General features: G+C 41.7%; 1 protein-coding gene and 1 long non-coding RNA gene across 6 annotated transcripts; one reads left to right on the top strand and one right to left on the bottom strand.

The window, feature by feature from the left end:
* Positions 1-12,760: 12,760 nt before the first annotated feature.
* Positions 12,761-23,607, top strand: LOC144309031 (uncharacterized). 5 transcript variants are annotated; one of them, XR_013375183.1, is made up of 6 exons: positions 12,765-16,622; positions 16,949-17,034; positions 18,634-18,723; positions 20,737-20,877; positions 22,360-22,819; positions 23,414-23,607. It is a non-coding gene; the product is annotated as an uncharacterized LOC144309031 (long non-coding RNA). The 5 variants fall into 5 exon arrangements; XR_013375186.1 differs by lacking the exon at positions 18,634-18,723 and having other exon boundaries at positions 12,761-16,622; positions 16,949-17,139; XR_013375182.1 differs by lacking the exon at positions 18,634-18,723 and having other exon boundaries at positions 15,387-16,622.
* ARMCX2 (armadillo repeat containing X-linked 2) lies at positions 12,858-17,377 on the bottom strand. The gene is made up of 4 exons (XM_077890072.1): positions 17,224-17,377; positions 15,973-16,036; positions 15,581-15,653; positions 12,858-15,220 (listed from the first exon to the last, which is right to left on the bottom strand). The coding sequence occupies exon 4, from the start codon at positions 15,091-15,093 to the stop codon at positions 13,282-13,284; it is 1,812 nt and encodes a 603-aa protein (XP_077746198.1). The 5' UTR covers positions 15,094-15,220; positions 15,581-15,653; positions 15,973-16,036; positions 17,224-17,377; the 3' UTR covers positions 12,858-13,281.
* Positions 23,608-23,900: the final 293 nt, after the last annotated feature.

The following is a 23,900-nucleotide window of genomic DNA, read 5'->3' as shown; positions in this document are numbered from 1 at the left end:
GAATAGACCCCTCCCTCCAAATTACATCACAAAACAGGTGCGGGGGCCCAGTGAGAGGTAGGGGCTGGGGGAAGGTGCCCACTGTCACGCAGAGGCTAAAAGTTGGTAAATAAATGAGTAAACAATGACAAGCTCCCACCACAGGAGAGCTTCGGTTAACATGACATCTATAGCAAGGTCGGCAAATCCCAAACATCCTAAATAATAGTTTTATAAATCTTTTTTGGGGATGACTTTTTTTTTTTTAAAAGGTTGCATTACCCTCCCGCCCCGACCCCCTATAGCTGCTCCTTGGAATCTGTGCTGCAGCCCATGACGATGCACAATCCTGGAGCCTGTTTCCGCCTACCCCCCACCCCCAGGAACCTTAAGGATTCTGAAAACCTTTTGTTGGGGTGGGAAAAAGTCGAGGGTTGGAGGGGGCGGTTCTCTGTGTAAAACACGTGGAATTTCAGCAGTGCTATAAATATGGAAACGTCACCAGGAGTTATATACAGTGAGACTTTGAGTTCTCCGTGAGAGTGGGGCCAGGCTGATGAGGTCCCAAGACAGGCTGAGGGGAGACAAGGAGCCAGGGCAGCTTTGAGAGAACGAGGATGGTTGGAGCATCCTTGAGGCAGCAGGCGCCAAGGGCTGCCTGCTAGGATGTGCCGGCCCCACATGGAATTCGTTCTGGGCTGCAACCCCAGCTGGGGGTTTGACAGGGACCAAGGATGGCCCAGACTCTATAGGAGCCTCCTCCAGACCTTGGAGGGCAGGGCTCAGGCTGGGAGGGGGGCCCCACGCCCTCTCTGGTCTCTGTCTTCCTGGGACTTCCTTGGAGGAGACTCGCCCAGGCAGGTGCAAGACAGGGCCCTGACTGGAGGGAGAAATGCCCTGCAAAGTGTGTGGTCCTGGAAGGCTCTGAGGATGGGTGTAGTACAGTGCATGGCAGTTGTCAATCAGTTGAGCACAGACCATCAGCCCCCAACTCCACCCAGCACTACCAGCAGCCCACTCCAGCCCAGCTCCAGCAGCACAGGTGTCTGCAGACCAGGTGGTGCCATCAGACCATTCCCTGGCCCCTGGGCATTGGCCCTGGTTGGTCCCTATGTCCTCCTTTAAACCAAAAGAAAACAAAGTGTTTAAAAACCCACACCCCCAAACCCTACATGCAATTTTGAGTCAAATGAGTAAACGATAATTGCTGCTCCTCACATTCACACAAAAAAAACCAGAAAGGAGAGATGGGGCATGGGTCTGGCCCTCATCACTGCCAGGGAGGGGTGGCCACCAGAAACAAGGAGGTTACTCGCCCCTGCATGGCCCAGGCCCCCTCAGGATACATGCCACCCCATCTCAGGGCCTGTCTCTCATCTGTTCAGGAGGCTGGTTTTGATATATTTTTTTAAAGATTTTATTTATTTATTCATGAGAAACACACACACACACACACACACACACACACAGGCAGAGACACAGGCAGAGGGAGAAGCAGGCTCCATGCAGGGAGCCTGACGTGGGACTTGATCTGATCTCCAGGATCATGCTCTGGGCTAAAGGAGGTGATAAATCGCTGAGCCACCCGGGCTGCCCGATATTTTAAATTTAGATAATGGTATGGTGCTGTGGTTCTCATTGTTTTTTTTTTTTTCTGCTCAGCAGCATTTAAAAAAATATGTTACATGTTACTCTGTGTACACGTAGTCTGTAGTTTCTAACTGTTGTATGGTGTATCACAGTGTTCATGTACTCTAATTCACTTTTTCATTTTCCTAGAAACAAAATCTAGATTGCTTCCAACTGCATACTACCTCACTGTGATGAATGCCATTAAACTTATCCCCTTATATGCCTGTGTAAAATGTGTTCTGGAATATATGTCAAATAAATAGAATTGTTAGGCCATAAGGAATATCTATAATTAATTTGATTAAGTACTGTCAGATTGTTTTTTGGAATAGCATCTCCAGTCTAAAATCTAATCAGCTGTGTGTATTGAAGTTCTTATGTCTCTGGACCCTTACTAACAATTGTCATGTCCCAGCTTTCTAATTGCTAACCAGATAAGTGTAAATATATTTGTAATTTTATTTTAGTTAGCAACTGCCTGATTAATAATGAGTTTGAACAACTCTTCATGTATTTTTAAGGATTTTGTTTTCCTCTCCTCTGAGTATACTTGTTATACATTTTGCAAATTTAGGGTGGTGTGTTCCTATTCTTTTCTTTTTGATTTGCAGGAGTACTTTATGCTAGATATTAATTCTTTGTTAGTTTAACATATTGCAAATATGTTTTTTCTATCTGTTATCAATTAACTTTGTTCCTGGTGTCCTCTATTGAATAGAAATTCTCATTTTTTTTTTAAATTTTTTTTTTAATTTTTATTTATTTATGATAGTCACACCACAGAGAGAGAGAGAGAGGCAGAGACACAGGCAGAGGGAGAAGCAGGCTCCATGCACCGGGAGCCCGACGTGGGATTCGATCCCGGATCTCCAGGATCGCGCCCTGGGCCAAAGGCAGGCACCGAACCGCTGCGCCACCCAGGGATCCCAGAAATTCTCATTTTTAATTTAATCAAATCTATTAATCTTTCTTTGGCTTTTTTAAAAAAGATTTTATTTATTTATTTATTCATGAGAGACAGACAGAGAGAGAGAGAGAGAGGCAGAGACTCAGGCAGAGGGATAAGCAGGTTCCCTGTAAGGAGCCAAGTGGGACTCGATCCCGTATCCCAGGATCATGCCCTGAGCCAGGCAGATGCTCAACTGCTGAGCCACCCAGGCGTCACCCTTTTTTGCTTTATGGTGTGTAGTTGTGAGGTTTTGTATAAGCCATTGTTATCCAGGGCACCTGGGTGGCTCAGCGGTTGAGCATCTGCCTTCAGCTCAGGTCATGATCTCAGGGTTCTGGGATGGAGTCCCACATCAGGCTCCCTGAGGGGAACCTGCTTCTCCCTCTGCCTATATCTCTGCCTCTCTCTGTGTCTCTCATAAATAAATAAATAAATAAATAAATAAATAAATAAATAAATAAATAAAAAAAAAAAATCTTTTTAAAAAAGCCATTGCTATCCAACTATAGGCCCCAAAGATATTCTTCTCTACTATGTTCTATTGACTTCATAATTTTAACTTTCATATATTTAGGTCTTTCATCCTCTGGTGTCCAGATTTATATTTGGTGCTAGGCAGGGGTCCAGTTTTATTTTTCTCCAAATAGTGAGCCAGTCTTCCTGATACCATATATTAAGCTGTGGATCCTTTCTCCATGGATTTGTGGTGCCAAACCTATAGTATAATAGGTTTCTATATTTACTTATATCTGTCTCTAGGTCTTTCCATTTATCTATTTATCTCTTCCATTTTGTTTTTATCACTATGATATGGCAGCGACAGCTAATACTCACTAAATGGTCTTTGTGCTTCCTAACTTTCCCAGCCTGCCTTGCTTTTGGATTGGGGCCACATAACTAGACCTGAACAGGGTACTATAAGCAAAATAATGTGAATAACTTCCGGGCCAAGATAGTTTAAACACCTGTAAAAAAGACCAGGTATTAAGGTCGAGGAGCCACAAGATGGAAGAAGCCTTGGATCAGTGAGTAACTATATGGAAGACTGCAGAGCTGCTCAAACCTTATTACATTTTATGTAAATAACAAGTAAACCTGTGTTTATTTCACTGAGATTGTGGGGTTCATTTGTTAATGCAACAGAGCTTATTGTTACCCTGACTAATATATATGGTTTTGGAGTATATCTTACTATCTGGTAGAAGAAGCATCTCCTCTTTATCCTTATTTCTCAAAATTGACATACCATTTTTGTAGTTTAGTACTTCCATATAAGTATTAGAATGTGTCAATTAAGCTTTGATAGATTTTTAAATGTTAAGCTAATTTTGCCTTCCAATATTGATTGTGACATATTTTTCTACTTTCCTGGGTTCTACTTGCTAGTATTTTGTTGTAAATTTCCACATATATAAGTGAGATATCTATAATTTTCCTTTTTCATACTGACTTTTTCTGTTTTTTAAATAAAGGTTAGTTCTAATCTTATAAAATGCATTGGGTATTATTCTTTCTGTTCTCTGGAAGATTTTGTATAATATCTGAATTATCTATTCCTTCTGGTTTTTTTGTGGGAGTAGAGGGACTTTAAAACTACTTATTTATTTCCTCAATGGTTATAGGACACTTTGGGTTTTCTTTTTCTTTTCGAGTAAGTTTTGTTAAGTTCTATTTTTCAAGGAATTCATCAATTTCATCCATGTTTTCAAATTTATTATCATAAAGTTAGTCGTAGTATTATCTTTCAAAATATCTACTTATGCATTATTGTTTACTTATATTTTTGTCGTGATTAGTCTCACCAAAGGTTTGCCTTTCTTATTATACCATAAAAAGGAATGACTTTTGATTCTGTTAATCCTGTCTAATGCATTTTTGCTTTCTATTTTATCTATCTTTTGCTCTTGTCTTTTCCATTCTTCTGTCTTTAGGCTTATTCTCTTAGTGTTTTTTCCTAACTTAATTCGGATGCTTAGCTTATGGATGTTTCGTCGTTTTTTTAAGTCTAACATAAGATTTTAATATAAGAACAGCTTTTTTGAAAAAAAAAAGAACAGCTTTTTTTGAGAGGTAATTCATATATAAAACAATTCACTAATGTGTATGATTCAATATTTTTTAAGTATATTCACAGGGTTGTGCAACCATCACCATGATAAAATTTATTTATTTATTTATTTATTTATTTATTTATTTATTTATAAAATTTATTCAAAGATTTTATTTGTTTATTCGTGAGAGACACAGAGTGAGTCAGAGACATAGGCAGAGGGAGAAGCAGGCTCCCTGGGGGAAGCCTGATGTAGGACTCGATCCCAGAACCCGGGAAACATGACCTGAGCCAAAGGTAGATGCTCACCCACTGAGCCACCCAGGTGCCCCCACCATGATAAATTTTAAAACATTTTTGTCACTCCCCCCAGAAAAGCTGTACCCACTAGCTGTCATTTGTCATCTCTCCTCCATTGTCCCTCCAGCCCTCATCAACCACAATTCTACTTTCTGCCTCTATAGATTTGCCTATACTAAACGTATCACATAACATAAAAATTTTAGACCATAAATTTCCCTGATATACTGTTTTTATTGAATTCCATAAATTTAATCTTCAGTATTTTAATTATCATTCAGTTCTCAGTATTTAAACATTTCCATTATGCTTCCTTTTTAACTCATGAGTTATTTAGAAGCATATTTTAAAATTTCCAAGCATGTGAGTTTTTAAAAATGTTATCCTGTTATTGATTTCTATCCTAATTGCATTTGGTCAGATAAGATAATTTTTATAATACTGATTCTTAGAAATTTGTTGAGACTTGCTTTACAGCCAAGTACATGATTAATTATTATAAATGTTCTATCTAGCTTAAGAAGAAAGTGTATTCCCATTATTGGGTGCGGGATTCTGTATATGTCCATTAAATCAGTTGTTGATTGCATTGTTCACTATAATATATCTTTACCTTTTTTTTCTCCTTAAAATACTTTAGAGTAGTATGTTGAATTTTCTCATGTGATTGTTGGTTTGTTCATTTCTTTTTATAGTTCTGTAACATTTTTCTTTATATATTTCGAAGTTACCTTATTAAATGCCCAAACACTTGGAAATTTTTTTTTTTGTGAATTGAAACTTTTACCATCATTCAAGAAAACTTTTATCTTGAAATAATAATAGACTTACAGGGAGTTGCAAAGACAGTATAGTGAGGTCTTCCATACCCTTCACAGAGTTTCCCCCAATGGTTACACCTTACATAACTATAGTATGATAACAAAATTAGGAAACAGATGTTAGTACAATGTGTATGCATAGTTTTACACTATTTTATCACACTGCTTCGATCAAGATACAGAATTATTCCATCACTGCAAAGATCTCCTTTGTGCTACCTCTTTCTATTCACACACATTCTCCTCCCCATCATCCCTTAATGCCTAGAAACCACTAATCTGTTCTCCATCGCTTCAATTTTTTTCATTTCAAGAATCTTTATAAATGGAATCATATGGTATGTGACTTTTTGAGACTGACTTTTTTTCCACTCAGTATGATGCCCCTGAAGTTCATTTAAGTTCTGTCAATTAATAGTTCATTCTTTTTTATTTTTTATATTTATATTTTTATTTTTGTATGTTTTTTATTGGAGTTCGATTTGCAATATATAGTATAACACCCAGTGCTCATCCTGTCAAGTGCTCCCCTCAGAGCCCGTCACCCAGTCACCCCATCCCCCCGCCCACCTCCCCTTCCAGTACCCCTTGTAATTCATTCATTTTTATTGCTGAATAGTATTTCATGATATAGATGTACAGTTTGTTTAACCATTCACCTATTTTTATCATTAATAATGCTTTTTGTCTTAAAATCTATTTTGTCTCATATTAATTTGGCTATGCCAACTTTCTTTTGGTTAGTACTTGTATAGTATATTTTTGTATCCTTTTACTTTCCAAGTTTCTGTATACTTATTCTTTACCATGTGACTGGATTTTTAAAAATCTGGTAACATCTTTAAACTATTAAGTTTAGGGGATCCCCTGGGTAGCTGGGCGGTGGTTTAGCACCTGCCTTCAGCCTGGGCGTAATCCTGGAGTCTCGAGACCGAGTTCCGCATCCGGCTCTCTGCATGGAGCCTGCTTCTCCCTCTGCCTGTGTCTCTGCCTCTCTCTCTCTCTCTCTCTCTCTCTCTCATGAATAAATAAATAAAATATTAAAAAAATAAACTACTAAGTTTAGCTCGTTTTCACTTATTATGATTACTAATACATACAAACTATTGTGCCTTCTATTTGTCTTGCTTTTTTGAGGCTCCACATTTCTCGTTTCTTACCTTCCTTTGGATTTTTTGTTAGTGCATTTTTTCTTTACTGCCTTAGACATTATACACTATTATTTTAGTGGTCACTTCTGAAATTTTATCATTTAATTCTAATTTAAGTCTAGAGCTAATCAGTATATAAATAATAGATGACAGCCCCCAATGCAATTAATATGGACCGATAATACTTATGTTCTTAGGCACCCTCAAAATATATAATTCTCTATTTTGTTCTGATAGTGCAGCATCACCATCAGACCTAAGAGGTTTTAATATTTCAAAATGTGAGCCTCAATGGGAAATATGAGAGAAATTGTTATTCATTTTCTTATAAGCAGGGCTTGGTGGGAACTATTTTTTAAAGGCCTGGAAAGGGTCAGGATTTTCCATATAACTTAGTTCAGTTACCAGTGTTCCCAGTTTCACTAAGGAAATGTGGTAAAGTGGTGAATTCAACTGATACTACGTTTAAGTAATAAGCCAATTTCTAAACTCATTTTTCAAGTTGTCTTGGTCTGACAGCTTTAAGTGGGAGGAGATTTTTGTAGTAGAATTTTGTAATGGCTCTATTTTATCTTTTACACTGAATCAGGTATTCCATAATTTAGTCTACTCATTGTTTTCACTGGAGGTTTTTCAGTGTCCCTAGAAACAAACATCTGATCCCACCTAATTCCTTTTCTATATGAAGTCATTCCATAGGAATGAGTACCTTGTCATGTAGAACCTATTGTTAATTGTAGGCTATTAGTTTTCAACCCCAGATTGTGGAAGGAAGCTTCATTTGTACTTTTCCCATCTCAACCCAAATACCCTATGTTTTCTTGAGATTCTATTGTTTACTACCCTGTTTCTGGCTTACTTTTAGTCTGTAGCCATTTGTTTACGCACACAAAAGGAATATAAGGAAAGATACTGTGCTATATCTTACAAGTAGTGGAAAAACTGAATATCCTGACCTGATAAAAGGTGGAAACAAGTGCAGCTCTAGGGATTCCAAAAGTAGCAGTTTGTATCACTTCATCCTTGTGTTCTACCACTAAAATAACAACAATGTATTCCCAGTTCTTGCATTTATTTCATATTATTAAAGAAAAAGAACATGATCACTTCATGATCTGATTGTTTACCCAGACCAATTAATTAGAGCAAGGAAAGCAGGACTATTCAGTCCAAACATGGTTGTAAGAATTGTCCCACTTCATCCATGCCCTGGACATACAATGTAAAAGCTAAAAACTACAGTAAAGAAGGTCTAAGGAATGCTTCACCATTATTTAGGAATAATAGAATAGTATGTAGCTGGTGCTCAATTCCTGGTACCTATTATTATTTTGTGCCTATTTGTTATTATAAGTTAAAGCTTTTCAAGTAACTACTCTTAAGACTCAGCCACACCAGGGCTATGCTGTTGAACTTTCATATGCAATGTGATTTAAGATGCAAAAACTCAGATATCAGAAAATGAAATATTTGCCTATTGTGTGATTCTTAGCTCATTCATAAGGCCAGACTTACATGTCTCTGTGTGGGGATAGGTTTCATCTGAAGTGGATGGAAGTTTCCACTGCTAATCAGAGTGAAGGAAGCTGGGTGGATTACCCTAATAGCTGGGATGGAACCAAGAGATGTTGATGCATCCATCTTTGGGATATGAGCTCAGACACCAACTCTATCTTGCCCAGAAGATATTATTGTTCCAGAATTGACAGCTTTTCATATTCTCCTTACTAAGGGTTCCAACAATCTTGGGTTTAGCTTCACCCAGGATCACCCTATTACTACAGCAATGATCTTCTTTATTAAATGGCCTTAGGTTTGACGTCATATGAATTACGGAGGTCATAGTAAAATCAAGGAAGATCAATCAAGTAAAACTTGGAGTCCTCTATCATTTCACTCCAAAAAGGAGGAAAAAACCTTTCACCCATTATCATTATCACCACTGATTTCTTCAGAAGTCCTTAGGCTGTGGTTGTGGATGCAGATTTTCCAAATTTTGATTTTGTCTGAAAGTTTTATTGTTGGTGACAAATATAATCAATTGTTTTCCTTGAAGGTTCATGATTTATTTATTTATTTATTTATTTATTTATTTATTTATTTATTCATGAGACACACACACACACACACACACACACACACAGGCAGAGAGACACAGGCAGAGGGAGAAGCAGGCTTCATGCAGGGAGCCTGACTTGGGACTCGATCCTGGGTCTCCAGGATCAGGCCCTGGGCTGAAGGCGGCACTAAACCGCTGAGCCACCAGGGCTGCCCACGTTCATTTTTAAAAAGATTTTATTTATTTATTTATTTATTTATTTATTTATTTATTTATTTGAGAGAGAGGGAGAGATCAAGAAAGAGAGAGAGAGGACAGCAGGGGAAGAGGCAGAGGGAGAGAGAAAGGGAGAAGTAGACTCTCCACTAAGCAAGGAGCTCCCTGAGGGGCTGGATCCCAGGCCCCTGGGATCATGACCTGAGCTGAAGGCAGACACTTAACAGACTGAGTCACCCAGGCGCCCCCACACTTTCATTTTAAAGAAAATGCCCAATATCCAAGTCTGAAAAACTGGAGTTTTTCTGCCAGTCATTCCTTCAAGTAAAAATGATGCTTTATACAGAAAAACAGCTCACTCAAATGATCATGCAAATATATTGTTCAAGACAACCATTGTTTTAAGCTATACAGCAGAAGTGCTTTGTGCACACTTCCCACTTTATCACAGAGGATATAAAAAAAGCATGCACTCAAGAATTGAGATTGAATAAAATTAGTAATTTATTATAAATAAGGACTTTTTTCACAACATTTTAAAATGAAGCCGGATTAAAAAATTTTTTTGAGTATGTGGCTGTAAAAAAGTTGATTGCTGCTAGTACAGTTTGGCTATGGTAAGTCTCTAGCAGTTTTACCCACCATTGCTTTTGTAGCATTAATGTAAATGTCAACCTAGTGAAAAGAGCAAATACCATGTTGAATTGTTTTGAAAATAATTTTGACCTTACAGTTTCAGGGACCTGCAATGGTTTGTGGGCTATACATAGAGAACCACTGACATGCAATATGATTCCAATTCTGTGTAAAAAAAACAAGGAGATGACATGAACATCTGAAAGAATTTGCCTGAATTTCAGTTGCAGGGGCCTTTTTAGACTGATGCCACAGACTCATATACGATGAATGTCTTTTCATGCCAATAATACAGAAGCACATCACAGCTTTTAATAGTTGCATAATATTTTACTGTGTGGACCTACCACCTATCATTTAGATGGTTCCATAGGGTTAGAAATTTAAGCTTCTTCTAATTTTTCCTCCTTAGAAACAGTGCTGAAATGAACATACCTTGTGTATTTCTCTGTGTAAAATTATTTTATTATTTCCATAGGAAAAAAAAATCCTACAAGTGGAATGCTTTTCTGAAAGTAGATATATCTTTATAGCTTCTTTTTCCTTTTTTTTGTTTGACTTCAGGTTTTTTTTTTTTTTTTTTTAGATTCTGTTTAGCTAACATAAGTGGTAAAAAATAACTAATCTTCTTCTGTCCATTCATCAGTTGATGGATATTTGGGCTCTTTCCATAGTTAGGTTATTGTAGATAATGCTGCTATAAACATTGGGGTGCATGTGCCCCTTTGGATCAGTATTTTTGTATTCTTTGGGCGAATGCCTAGTAGTGCAATTGCTGGGTCATAGGGTAATTCTATTTTCAACTTTTGAGGAATCTCCATACTGTTTTCAAGAGTGGCTGCGCCAGTTTGCATTCTCACCATCAGCGCAGGAGAGTTCCCCTTTCTCTGCATCTTTGCCAACATCTGTTGTTTCCTGTGTTGTTAATTTTAGCTATTCTGACAGGTGTGAAGTGGTATCTCATTGTGGTTTTGATTTGTATTTCCCTGATGATAAGTGATGTTGACCATCTTTTCATGCATCTGTTGGCCATCTGGATGTCTTCTTTAGAAAAATGTCTATTCATGTCTTCTACCCATTTCTTAACTGGATTACTTATTTTTTTGGATGTTAAGTTTGATAAGTTCTTTACTAACCCTTTATCAGATATGTCTTTTGCAAATACCTTCTCCCATTCCATAGGTTGTCTTTTAGTTTTGTTGATTGCTTCCTTTGCTGTGCAGAAGCTTTTTATCTTGACAAAGTCCCAGTAGCTCATTTTTGCTTTTGTTTCCCTTGCCTCTGAGACATGTCTAGTAAGAAGTTTTTGTGGCCCAGGTCAAAAAACGTTGCTGCCTGTGTTTTCCTCTCTAAATCTTTATAGCTTCTTATGCAGATTACCAAATTGCCTTCCAGATAAATTGTACCAATATATAATGCCCATCTGTCCCTTTTCTGAGTGAACCCCTCCTAGGAGTCCCTATCTCTATTCTTTCTTTAGGCCACCATACACTTGCATAAAAATGAGTGTTCTGTGAGGGGTGTCAGGAAAGCAGGCTGGGTTTGAAAAATCTCTGTGACTTTTCCCATTTTTTACTTTCATTGCTTCATTGGGCCAAGAAGAACAAAGAAGATGCAATCTGCTCTTAAATGAATTTGGGGTGGAGGTGGGATTCCCATAAAGGTCTCACCACTCCCCCTCTTCTAAGAGAAGACAGACCTAGATCTCTAACCTTTCTTTAAAAAAGATTTTATTTATTTATGAGAGAGAGAGAGAGAGAGAGAGGGAGAAGCAGGCTCCATGCAGGGAGCCTGATGCGGGACTGGATCTCAATCCCAGGACTCCAGGATCATGCCCTGGGCCAAAGGCAGGCGCTACCACTGAGCCACCCAGGGATCCCCTTAGACCTCTAACCTTAGGGAAAGAAAACCACTCTTGGCGACGAATCATTCTTTGTGTCACAATGCTTTGTCTCATCATTAGAAATGATAACTCCCTTTGGCATTTCATGATCACCACAACTGCCCAAGAAAGAGGGCTTTCTATGTCAGGACATGCACCAGATCATAGAATTCTCTGTCTTTGTCAAACTACAGTGAAGTCAGGTAGCAGATCTAGGTCCTTTTTTTTCCCCCCCCCGTAAGCATCTTTCGTTCCCACTATTCCCTAACAATTCTTACACTGTTTCATTTTTGGTTTGTCATAACTTAACAACAGTTCTCATTTCCAGTCTTTTTTTTTTAAAGGTTTTATTTATTTGAGAGAGAGAGAGAGCTAGAGAGAAAACGAGTGGTGGGGGAGGGGCAGGGGAGAGGGAGAAGCAGGCTCCCCGCTGAGCAGGGAACCCTACGCAATGTGCAATGAGGGACTTATACCAGGACCCTGGGATCTTGACCTGAGCCAAAGGCAGACACTTAACCGACTGAGCTACCCAGCGCCCCTCATTTCCAGTCTTGATGCCTAACCCCATCCCAGTTCCACTTTGCACATTGCCACCAGGTTCTTTTTCTTTTGGTCAAAAATGTCCAGTAACTCCCAGGATATGACAGGATATTTCAACCTCCACTGGGGGGTTCGGGATCTTCCCCACCCTTCATTTTCTTTCTTTCTTTTTTTAAAGATTTTATTTATTTATTCATGAGAGAGAAAGAGAGAGAGAGGCAGAAACACAGGCAAAGGGAGAAGCAGGCTCAATGCAGGGAGCCTGACATGGGACTCCATCCCGCGTCCCTAGGATCACGCCCTGGGCTGAAGGTGGCGCTAAACCACTGAGCCATCCAGGTTGCCCCCCAACCCTTCATTTTCACTTCCCACAGTTTCCATTTCAGGCAAATTGGTTACCTTATCACAGGAGCAGATTTCCCACTTCTTGCCTGTGTTCAAGACATTTTCCCCAACTGAAATGCTCTTCTGTATTTTCTTATGCTGTCCCTTCAGAGCCCAGCTTAAAGCTTTCTAGCAACTTCTTCATTTAACCAGACAGCATATATTTGACAATGAATATATGCCCAGGTGCTTTTAGTAAACCATTTGTGTTTATGTACCTTATCTCTCCAGCTAGATTTAAAATTCAAATATGAGAACTTTTTTTGTCAGTCAAAACATACACCTTTATTGATGATATACAAATGAAGTCTTTGGTGGATAAATTCAAGTCAAAACAAATGATAAAAGTGATAAAAGTGTAGACTATATATGATGGACAGATTCACTGTCAATTCACATAGAGGAACCAGTAAAAATATTTCCATTTGAGCAGCACGATTAAAGTCACAAATGTGTTTTCAGTTTAAGAGGGATTATTTATTTGGTATTCATAAAATGGTTCAGCTGAAAGCTGGAGACTGTCACAGATAACATCATTCTGGATGATACATTATTCAAACTGGTGGCTGAAAGGATCCCTTTACTATATGAACAAGTGGAAAAGTAGCAACTTTCAATTTTCATTGCTTCCAGACTGGAACACCAAGAAATTTCTTCAAGTCGTTTGAGAGCACATAGCCAATCAGAATTTGTCCACCAGTTTTATAACTTTCACTTTCACCAAGAGGTCATGGTGATCTGCTAAGGCTCGAATTTTCTTAACGCACACTCCAGATGTGGTACATAAATAAAAAAGAGAACCTTTATTAAATTCTCTGTAGTTGAATACCTCTGCTCTGAGATTGTCATAGATGATCTCAAATAGAGTAAGGGCATTAATAAGAATTTCTGATTCCACATAAGAATTATAAAGGGAACTAAATGATGATGGCACTTGGGTGCTGAGCAGTTTTTTTAACATATCTGGATTTTCAGCAAAATTCGAAAGTATTTTCAAAATCTCAACCTTAATTTTTCCACCTCCCTGAGATAACAAACGGAAAAAGTTTGCAATCGAGTTGACAAGCAGGTGCTGGTAGTCATTGGTAATAGTCATGTTTGTTAAAAATTTCAGTCCAACTACCTGTACTGCTGAGTTCAAGTTAGAGGCCATGATATCATCCATCACTTTATTCATGTAGACCTGAAGTCGGCCCTGATTTTCATAGTTCTCACTCAGGTTATTCATGGCCATTAAGGCTTTTTCCTTAATGTGGGGATCAGTTTTGTTGATCATGTTTGCAATAATCGGGAGGCCTCCCAATTTTCGAATCGTGTCTTGGTTGCACGAATAGTTGGCATTGTTGCTCAGGGTGAGCAAAGCTACCTGTTGGATGAAAGGATCATCCGATTTCTGAAGCAACGCAAGGACTTTCCTGAGGTCTCGGACACCGAGAATCTCATCTATTTCATAAGGAAAGGGGCGCTTCTGCATGGGGACAGGTCTCCTCCCTCTTCCTCTCTGCTGCGTTTCAGGCTCAGAGTCTGACTCTGACTCTGTGTCAGTCCACCCGGACTCCCCTTCCTCAGAATCGGGGACCTCTGCCAGGAAAGCCTGTCCCCCATTAGCGGATGCTGCAGCAGCTGCTGCAGCCCCATCCCCAGGGCGGAAGCCCAGCCCCAATTCATCCACTTCAACCTTGTTTTTCTTGCCTTTGCCCTTGCCCCCAGTCCGAGACCTGGTTCCTTTGGCTCCACCTTTGGGTACAGCTCCAGTCGCTGACCCAGCCTTAGGTATAGCGCCGGTATGAGCCCCAGGGGTCGCTTTCTTGGAGGGTGCCACTGATCTAGGGGATCCTGAAGTCCCAGGAGCCTCTGCAGCCCCAGAAGGCACTAGAACAGCAGTAGGTGGTGTGGGTACAGGAGCCTCCGCAGCCTCCATAGGTGCTGTGGCCTCGGTAGGCGCTGGCACACTTGGAGGCATTGTTGGCACCCCGGGAGCCTCTGCTGTGCCAGGGGCTTCTGGCAACTTGGGAGCCCTTGCCACTGTGGGGGCCTCTGCAGCCACGGAAGCCTCTGCCTCCCCGAGAGGTGATGCCATTGAGGAAGTCCCTGTGGCACCCATTACTGGTTCAGCCTTAGGCCCAGCCCCTGCCCCTTCTGCCTCTTGGACCTGATGTCCTGCCCCACTCTGTACCTCAGCACCGGTGGCAGCTGGGGCCACTGCCTCAGCTCCATCTGTGTCCAGAGCAGAGGCTTCTTCCTGGGCCCTGTTCTCCGCCTGAGTGCGGACTGGGGTTGGAGGGCCGAATCCTGGCCCAAGGTCAATTGTGAATCCAGCCCTTAGTCTGGCTCTAGCCCTGGCTCCGGTTCCAGCCATAGCCCTGGTCTTAGGCTTGGCCAGTCTCTTCTTTGTCTGGTTTCTTCCCCTGGCATATTTGTAGACACAGTACCAGGCACTCGCTCCGATCACTATCCCGGCAGCTACGCAGCCAGCATCTCGAACTCGGCTCATGGTGCAGCTGGAGTAATTCTCTGATCCACAGTGTGGAGCTGGCTTGCCTAAACGCGGTTTGCACGTCTGGGCAAGGCACTTCTACTCAGGCTCACAGGTTTTGCCCAGACTGCAAGCCGAGCAGGACCTGGGACAAAGGGGCAGAAATGAAGCTTAAGGCTCTGGCTCACTTTGTGCTTAACCAGGCCTATGGAGGAGAGGTCAGAAACAAGGCTCGGTGAGTGAGCTACTACCCAGACACAGATGGCAAGGCCTGTGTGTGCTGATACAGGACCCAGGTTGTCTAAGGTTTTCTACACCTTCATCCCTAGCTGGCCCTACCCAATGCCAACACACAATTTCCCAGCACCTAAATGGGAGATGAGAGGCATAAGGACATTAGGAAAGCTGTTGGAGAGCAGGAAAAACAGTAGAGACCCCAGATGCTGCTCTGATCCCCCACACTCACCCCCAAGGGTTCCCAGATGGTGATCATGCCCATACCAACCTGCTGGGAGCAGGAGCAGTTTACTTTTTTCTATCAGGCCTGTACTTGTGCAGGGCCCCAAATTCAGACAGACCTGCAGAGAGATCCGAGAAACAGTGTTTTGGCATTTTTGGTAGTTGGATTCCATTTCCTTTCCTGATTTGAATCCTTATGGGCCAAGTTTTCCCCTCTCAGGAATTCTCTTTCCCTCTGTAACCCTTCCTCCGCAAACCATTAATTAAGAAGGCCAGTGCCACACCCCTTTCTCTGCACCAAAAGATAGGCCCAAGGCAAGAGTGTCTTGTAAAGAGGGAGAAGATGGGGGAAGAGGAGCCTCTGGTCCCAGACTCTGCTCTGGTTTCTGCCATACACACACCAGGGGTTCCCAGACACCTCCCACCCCCAACACTGACCTCCACGGATTCAGGGTTGTTTCCTCTTCCTTCAGTTCAGTGAAAGCTTCATCCTAAGAACAGACTGAAGGGCAGAGAGCCTGGTGGATGGAGGGAACTCGGACAGAAGTCCCTATAACTGTCTTCTAGTATTCACGCAGCAGAATGACAATCTTTCAATTCCATGAACTCTTCTTACCCCTCCCAACCCACACCAATCTCCTGCCCCGGGGCAGACTCCTCAGGCACTCAATCCCTCCTTCCTTTTGCCCTGCTCCGCCCGTCCGCCATTTCTCTGGGACACACAGCCACACCCCTTCTCCTGCACCGGAGCGGGAGGGGGCGGGGCGCTAGTGCAGCAAAAACTGGATGGGACGCCAAATGAGGGATGACTGCCAGTCTAGTGTCTTCCTCCCAAGACCACCTGTCCTTCGATCCCCAGCCCCCAGACTTAACATAAGCCTGCAGAACAAGGGCCCCCAAGATCTGACCTTTCGGTTTCAGGGTCATGATTTTCCACTGTTTCTACGTTCTGGGCTCCGCCTCCCACCCCCCACCCAAATCCCCCGATAACCGCCATGTCTCCCTCCAGCGTACGAGAACTCCCCTTCCAGGACTGAATTAACAAGAGTGAAGAGCCATGTGGGTTGGAGGTGTCTGGAAAGCAGCCTGTGAGTTAGCACGACGGCTTAATACCCGATTTCTCTCAGGATCCCCCCCTCCTGTGAAGCCCAGACAGCGCCAAACCCGCCATCTCCCCTACAGAGGCTGGCACACCCATTTTGCGGCATCCCCAAAGGGCAGCGGGCCGGCCGGGGCGGGGGGTGGGAAGGTGGGAAGGGGGTAGTCAGGGGAGGTATCTGCAAAGTGAGGGTGCGAGTGAACGGGCCGGCTCGTCTCCAAATTGCGTCCCCCTCCGGTAACCCTTGCCCAACCACCCAGCTGGCCTTCTGTGCGCTGCCACGTTTATTTCTCTTCCCTTCTCCTCTCTGAACAGGACGCGATGTGGGGTGCGGGGCCTGAGTGTTAAAACCAAAACCAACAAACACTGACTGGGAGAAGAAGTCAGCGGATTCTCCGCAAGTATACCCGAGTCTTTAGGTTCCCCCTACCCCCTCTCCCCGCCGCCCACCAAAATGAGCTGCGACTCCGCGCGGGGATCTGGAAAGCCAGCCAGGAGTGGGCGAGGTGAAGGCACCCGCGGCCTCAGACTCCCGCATCTCTGGGCTACCCGTTTCAGGAGTGCCAGGCTCTGCCCACCCTCACACCCACCTGCCCGGATCTGGGAGAATTTTGTCCTCCTCCTCCTCGCCTGGGTTAAACGCACGGCAGTGCGCAGCGCAAGAGAGTTGGTACCCAGAGGAGGACGGAGGACGGCAGTCAGGGCTTTAAGTACCTTTGCCCACGTCAGCCCCCGGTCACGTGAGGGCTATATCACCAGTAAGCTCGAGTCCCCAATTTCCACTCCCACCAAGAGCACAAGCCCCCTCCTTCAGCCCCACTCCCACCTCACCACATCAGGTCCTGTCACTCATTTTTTTGGCGGCGGCGGGGTGTCTTTGTCGTCCCAGAGGCCAAAAGTAGCCCCTTCTCCCAGTGTTACAATTTGCCTTTTTCTACACACGGGAGATGGGATGCATTTTGGACGGCTATTGGCAACTTTTACTTGTGTGTGTGTGTGTTGGGGAATTGTTTCTTTCTTTCCTGGGCAACTGGACACTCTCCCCTCCCACCACCTTCAATCCCTCATCCACTAGTTCCCACCCTTTCCCTTGCCGTTGGCCTCTGCTCCAGAATAGGTAAGAGGTAATGTGTCAGAAAGGAGACAAGGAGTGGGAATGGGGTCTGTATTTCTGTGACACTTTTCCGATTTGTTTTTTTTTTTTAAAGCGATTACTATCCTTTATTATCACAGTAAGAAAATACCACAGTGTGGGAAGCAGCAATAAAAAGAGCTCCATGATTTCTAAAGATTTCCCACTAATAGAAGAAGGCACCATTAATTTTGGTTAATTTTTACCACGCAGAAAATGAATTCTGTTGGCCACATAGGAAATAGTTTTCAGAACATGCTAAGGTATTTGAACATCTAAAAAGGGAACTTTCCTCAACAAGATAAGCATGTTTTCATGTGATCTGTCAATTGATCCATGGAGAGATGTTCAGTTGTCCAATCTTATTTATGGACAAATATTCTACTTTTTCTCCTTATGGGACAGCTTTTAAGTTGGATAAATAAATGATCCTGCCTTGTTCTGTTAGAGAAACACATTTATTTAATGTTCCTAAACCATTGCTGACTGCTGTGTGAACCTCCTGTAATTCAATGGCTGTAACCATGACAGTTTTGAACACCTGTCCCTGGATTAGGTTCCAGTTTCATGATTCAGCTCTGGGCAAACGGAAGAGCTGTTAGGCCAAGGAAAGGACAAAAAGGGATGCAGAGATGGCCAAATCCCCCCTGTTTTGTCAAGGGTGGGGGAGATGCTGACCCCTCTACCTCCTTCCATATTCCAGAGCCTCTTATTCCCTGCATTCAGCTTCTTGATTCTGTTGCTCACTCTAAAAGTACACATGGACAGGTGACCAAGAAGGTAAATGCCACCCTTACTCAGGGGACCAACTTGAGTAACTGTCTTTGGCTTCTTCCCTTTCCCCCTCCCCCCTCCCAAATTCCCTCAGGGATGTAGAAGGGACTGCTGTTCCCACATATCCCTGCAGCTGTGGGTTTCCATGAAGAAGAAGTGATTGCTGGCTGGAGGAAGCACTCAGGTCTGCCTGTTCTGCCCTCGATCTTGGTGCCTTATTAACATTGCTCCTAACACCGTCTGCTGCTACCACCTGGCTTGAGAGGTGCAGCCAGCTGGGCCTCTTACCTCTGGCCTCCTTGCCACAGGGCACCCAGGGAGAACCTAACCTTGCTGTAGGGTCACTGCCTGCAGCCCACACCCACTTTGCTGCCCCCTGGCCAGATGTGTGCCCAGGCCCCAGGGGGTCTTCCCCCTGACCATACTGATTAACCTCCAGTAGGCTTTCTCAAGGAGCTGCCTCTGTGCTGTACCTGAAATTGTACACAAGGTTTTGTTTGTGAGTGGGTGTGTGACTAAGTGCATTTTTTTTTGGCGAGGGAATAGAGGCCATTGACCTCATCAGTTTCTCAAAGGGTCTGTAACTGCTCCCCTAGATATTAAGAACTGATACAATGGCTTAGAGAGTGTTATATATAATCATCCAGATTAGGAAGCTTCTGGTTTTTTTCTTTTCTGGTGAAAAAGGTAACATATTAATGGTTACAAATATTCAGAATAATAAAGAAATATGTAACGTATACAGAGAAAGAGCTCTGTGTGCGGCACCTGGGTGGCTCAGTCAGTTAAGCATCTGCCTTAGGCTCTAGCCATGATCCCAGGGTCTTAGGATCAAGTCTCAAATAGGGCTTCCTGCTCCGTGGGGAGCCTGCTTCTCTCTCTCCTCCCCATTTGTGCTCTCTTTTGCTATCTTTGTCGTGCTCTCTCAAATAAATAAATACAATCTTAAAAAAAAGGAAAGAGCTCTGTGATATCTCTTCCACTCTCAGCCACTGCTAACAATTTCCATTGTCCTTTATATGCACATATTAGTAGGTGCATTTGTGGTTATTAATCAAATTCCAGATTTAGCAACAGTAAGCACATAATAAACATTTGGAATTTTTATTGTAATTGTAGCAAATCTGCAGATTAATTTGAAAAACATTAACATCTTAAAATTGAGACTTCCCCTCCAGAAGTACTGGTATATCTCCATTTTGTTCAAGTCTATTTTTATGTTTTTTTTATTTTTATGTTTGTTAATCAAATTTCATTTCATAAGTTTCTTCAGCTAAATAATTCCTATGACATGTTAGGTTTTTCCTAGGTATTTAGTAATCTTTGTTGCTGAAATGCTATTCTTTCTGCAATTATAATTTCTGATAGGGAATTTCCTGCTTAAGGAAAATGTTCTACTATTATATATTTATTTTGTATCTGCCAATTTTTGTGATCTGGCTTATTAATTCCAATAGTTTTCAGTTGATACTTTTGGTTTTTCCAGGTATTTATATATAATCATCTACAAATGATGATTTTTTTCATTTCTTCCTTTCTGATATTTATACCTTTTTTCTTTTCTTTTCTGCATGTGTTACATTGATCAGAACCCCCATTTCTATGTTGAGAAATGGTGGTGACTGAGAGCTTCCTGATCCTATTTTTGAAGAAAATAAGGATGCCTCTTTTGTTTCATCATTTACTGTAACTTTTGCTGTTTCTGATATATTCTCTCCTTTTTTCTTTTTCTTTTTTTTAATATGTATGAAGAAATATTTTAATGACTGAGGAGAGCTCTTACCAAGTATTTAGGTTGATATTTTTGCCATGGAATTAAACTACTAAAGCCTCATAGAACATTTGAAAAATACAAAAAATAAAGGCACAAATTAATATTTCCCATAAAATATTCTGATGTCTTCATATCCATGTTTTTTTCTCCATGCATTAAATAATGGAATCATTGATTTCCAATTTTCAGATTGTTTCTAATTATGGAAAAACTTGCTCATTGTAAAATGCAGAAAAAGATAGATTAGGAAAGACAGATTACTTACGGCCTTACTGCCTGAAATGCCCCCAAGAAGGTTCTCAAAGGCAAAAACCTGAAAGTGATACTGGTTAGGGAGAGAAGGATGTAACTGGAAAGATTGGAAATAGGATACATTGTTAATAAGGAGTTGCATTTACTAACGTCATTCTCTCCTTTTTGAAGGTTTTTTTCACTTACGTTTACCAGTACTGCAAAAACAAAACAAAACAAAACAAAAAACAATACAAAGAAATAATGTCTGGATGAAGTCAAGTCATATGTTCTGTGGTCCTGGTAGCCCACAAGGAGTGAGGAATCTGCCAGGTCAGAAGATCCTCTGATATATTCTTTATCAGGATAAGGAGGATTTTTCATATCTGATTTAATATAACCAAGAATGATTTTTAAAATTATGTACAATTCTTTACTGCATAAACTAAGTTTCTGTCTATTCCTATTTTACTAATAATTTTTAAATATTTAGGAATGGGTAAGTTTATCAAATGCTTTGATGGAAAGGTTTCTTTTCTCCTTTGGTTTGCTGTTGCAATCAGTGATTTAGATAGATTGGTCTCGGGATCCCTGGGTGGCGCAGCGGTTTGGCGCCTGCCTTTGGCCCGGGGCGTGATCCTGGAGACCCGGGATCGAATCCCACATCGGGCTCCCGGTGCATGGAGCCTGCTTCTCCCTCTGCCTGTGTCTCTGCCTCTCTGTCTCTCTCTGTGTGACTATCATGAATAAATAAATAAAATCTTTAAAAAAAAAAAAGATAGATTGGTCTCCCTGCCACTCTAGTCTCCCTATAGACTATTCTCCACACATCTCTCAAGTTCAAACTCTGCCCCACCCCACATCCCCTGATGGTTAGAGTAAATGCAAATGTCCTTACTAGGACTTACAAGGCCCTACCCTCTTCAACCTTATTACCTTTCTGCTTCATCTTCTATTATTCTCTCTGTAGCTCAGCCATCCTAGCTTTCTTGATGTTCTTGGAATATACTGGGCTTTTTGTCTTCACAGAGCCTTTTCATTTCCTTGTTCTCCTGCCTGGAATATTCCTATCCAGAATATCAACATACTTAGATTCCTCATTAAATTCATGTCATTACTCGAAGGTTACCTTCCTAGTGATTCCTTCTCAGGTCACACTATCCAAATGTTCAACCCATCTCAGCTTTTCATATCTTCCTTTCTTGCCTTTAATTTTTTTCTTTTTAGTAGGTATCACTAACAATATACTATATATTTTGTTTATTAATCTTGCTTGTTGTTTGTTTCTCTGACTATAATGTAGGACCATGAGATTAGAGATTGAGGTCTGTTTTATTTACTGCTGTAACCACAGCATCAAGAACAATGCATGGCATATAGTAGGTGCTCAATAAATGTGTTGAATAAAAGAATGAATGGCTTTCCAACATTGAACAAGTCTCTTGCATTCCACAAATAAAGCTTACTTGATTATACCACATTAGTAGATTTGTAAACCCTCAGATAGCTGATTTGCCTAATCAGGATCTTGTCATGTGACAAGACGTAGAAAATTAAGATCAATTAAGATTGATTTGAGTGGCATGTGCAAAACTCATTATGTAGTAAATATGATTGTTTACGATACATGTCTTTTTTTAGTGAATCTTCTTTTCTTAAGTGAAAATAGTTCTATCATATTTTCTGACAATAAAAAGGATGCATACTTAGTGTTTCAAAAGAGGAACAGAATAGTGCTAATAAAAAAAATAACAAAATTTTCATTTTTTCTCTCTGCTTCTTTTCCTGCACTACTTCCCCCACCCCCATTTCTAGGTATTTTCAGGAAGACCAATGTGAACTTAAGGGATTCAAAAGAAACAAGGTGGAGGGAGCAGAGAAAAGGATGGGACCATTCCTCCAGAGAAGCAATAGAATTGGCCAGCAGCCCAGGAGAAGATGCTGCCCCTTCCAGTCATCAGAAAGACAACACACTTGTTGGGTGTGTAAAGACTAAAAAAAAGGGACAGTGGTCAGGCAGCACGGTGGTGGTGGTGGTGGAAGAGGCGAGTCGCATTCCACTTTGCTAATAATAGGAGGGGACATTTGGGACCTGAACTCACCAGTGACGTAGCCTCACGTGACCAGGAGCCTATGTACTAAAGTCTTGGTCCAGACAGCGGTTCTGCTCAGGTAACCACTTCCCTGTTTCCTTGGAGGTGGCGTGATTGTGGGCAAGGATGGAGGAGGAGGACGAAGAGGAAACCATTCCTGATTCCTGTATGTTGGTGTGAGGGTGAGTGTTGATTGAAAACTCCTGGAGTGAGGGTGGAGGGTAGCAGCACAATTGCTGATTTGGAGGCGCTTTTGTGTTTCCCTATGCAGACACCAGAACCCAGCCTCTTTATCATGCCAAGTAAAAGGCAGGGCAGTACCAGCAGCAGAAGTGCTTGGCTTAGGTGACTTTAGAGACAAAGGGGAGGAAGTAGTTATCAGGGAGCAGAGAGATGGGGGCACCGTGAGGTGAAGGATAGGTCTGACAGCCTGGATCTGGAACAGAGAAAGGTCGGGGTTTGGACCAACATTTGGGTGTTGGCGCATCCACTGGAGCTTTAAATCCCTAGCCTCCTGTTCATGGCTGCTTTTGGCTTTGGTCTGTCCATGTCTGCCAGTCTACCCCTTAGTGATGGGATGGGGATGCAAAAGAAGCTCAATGCCTCATTTCTGTTTTTCCTCCTCCCCAAACACTCAGGCCCCTAGATCCCACTTGACTGCTTTTTTAGATTCCAGCCTCCAAAACGTTCTCAATAGCCTGGGTGAAACCCCTGAGATTTTTGAAGCCGCTGCAGTATGAGCCGTTTCCAGAATTTGGGCTTTTTTTTTTTTTTAGAATTTGGGCTTGATGGCAGAGGGACTGGTGATTGGGGCTGGCACCTGATACTACATCTACCAACTGACCTGTGATGGATGGAGAGCAGAACAAGAAGCAACCAACTGATTCAAAAGACATTAATCCTGCCTACAAAAAGTTTAGAAAGTACAGAAAACTGGAAGGAAGAAAATAAAATAAGCCATCAATAATTACCATTCCTTGTCTTTCTCTCTGTGTAAGAATGCAGATGAGTGTGTTTAATATTATTGCATCATACTGTTTATGTTATCCTGGAATTATTTTTTTCAGGTCACATTGTAGGGGATGTGTTTTATTAGTTAATGAAAATCCTTCACAAACATTCTGGCAATGGATTTTTTTCTTGATAACAAAACATGATAATCAGAGTCTTCACCCTTTTGCTGACCTTTCATGTAGCAGGTATGAAACTTAGTTCTCAGACTCAGGTGTAAAAAAAATTAGATGTTTTCATTTTCTAAAAAAT

The sequence above is a fragment of the Canis aureus genome, chromosome X (genome assembly GCF_053574225.1).
Source record: "Canis aureus isolate CA01 chromosome X, VMU_Caureus_v.1.0, whole genome shotgun sequence".
NCBI lineage: Eukaryota > Metazoa > Chordata > Mammalia > Carnivora > Canidae > Canis > Canis aureus.
The sequence above is the reverse complement of the archived record's forward strand: the minus strand, read 5'-3'. Positions and strand labels throughout refer to the sequence as shown.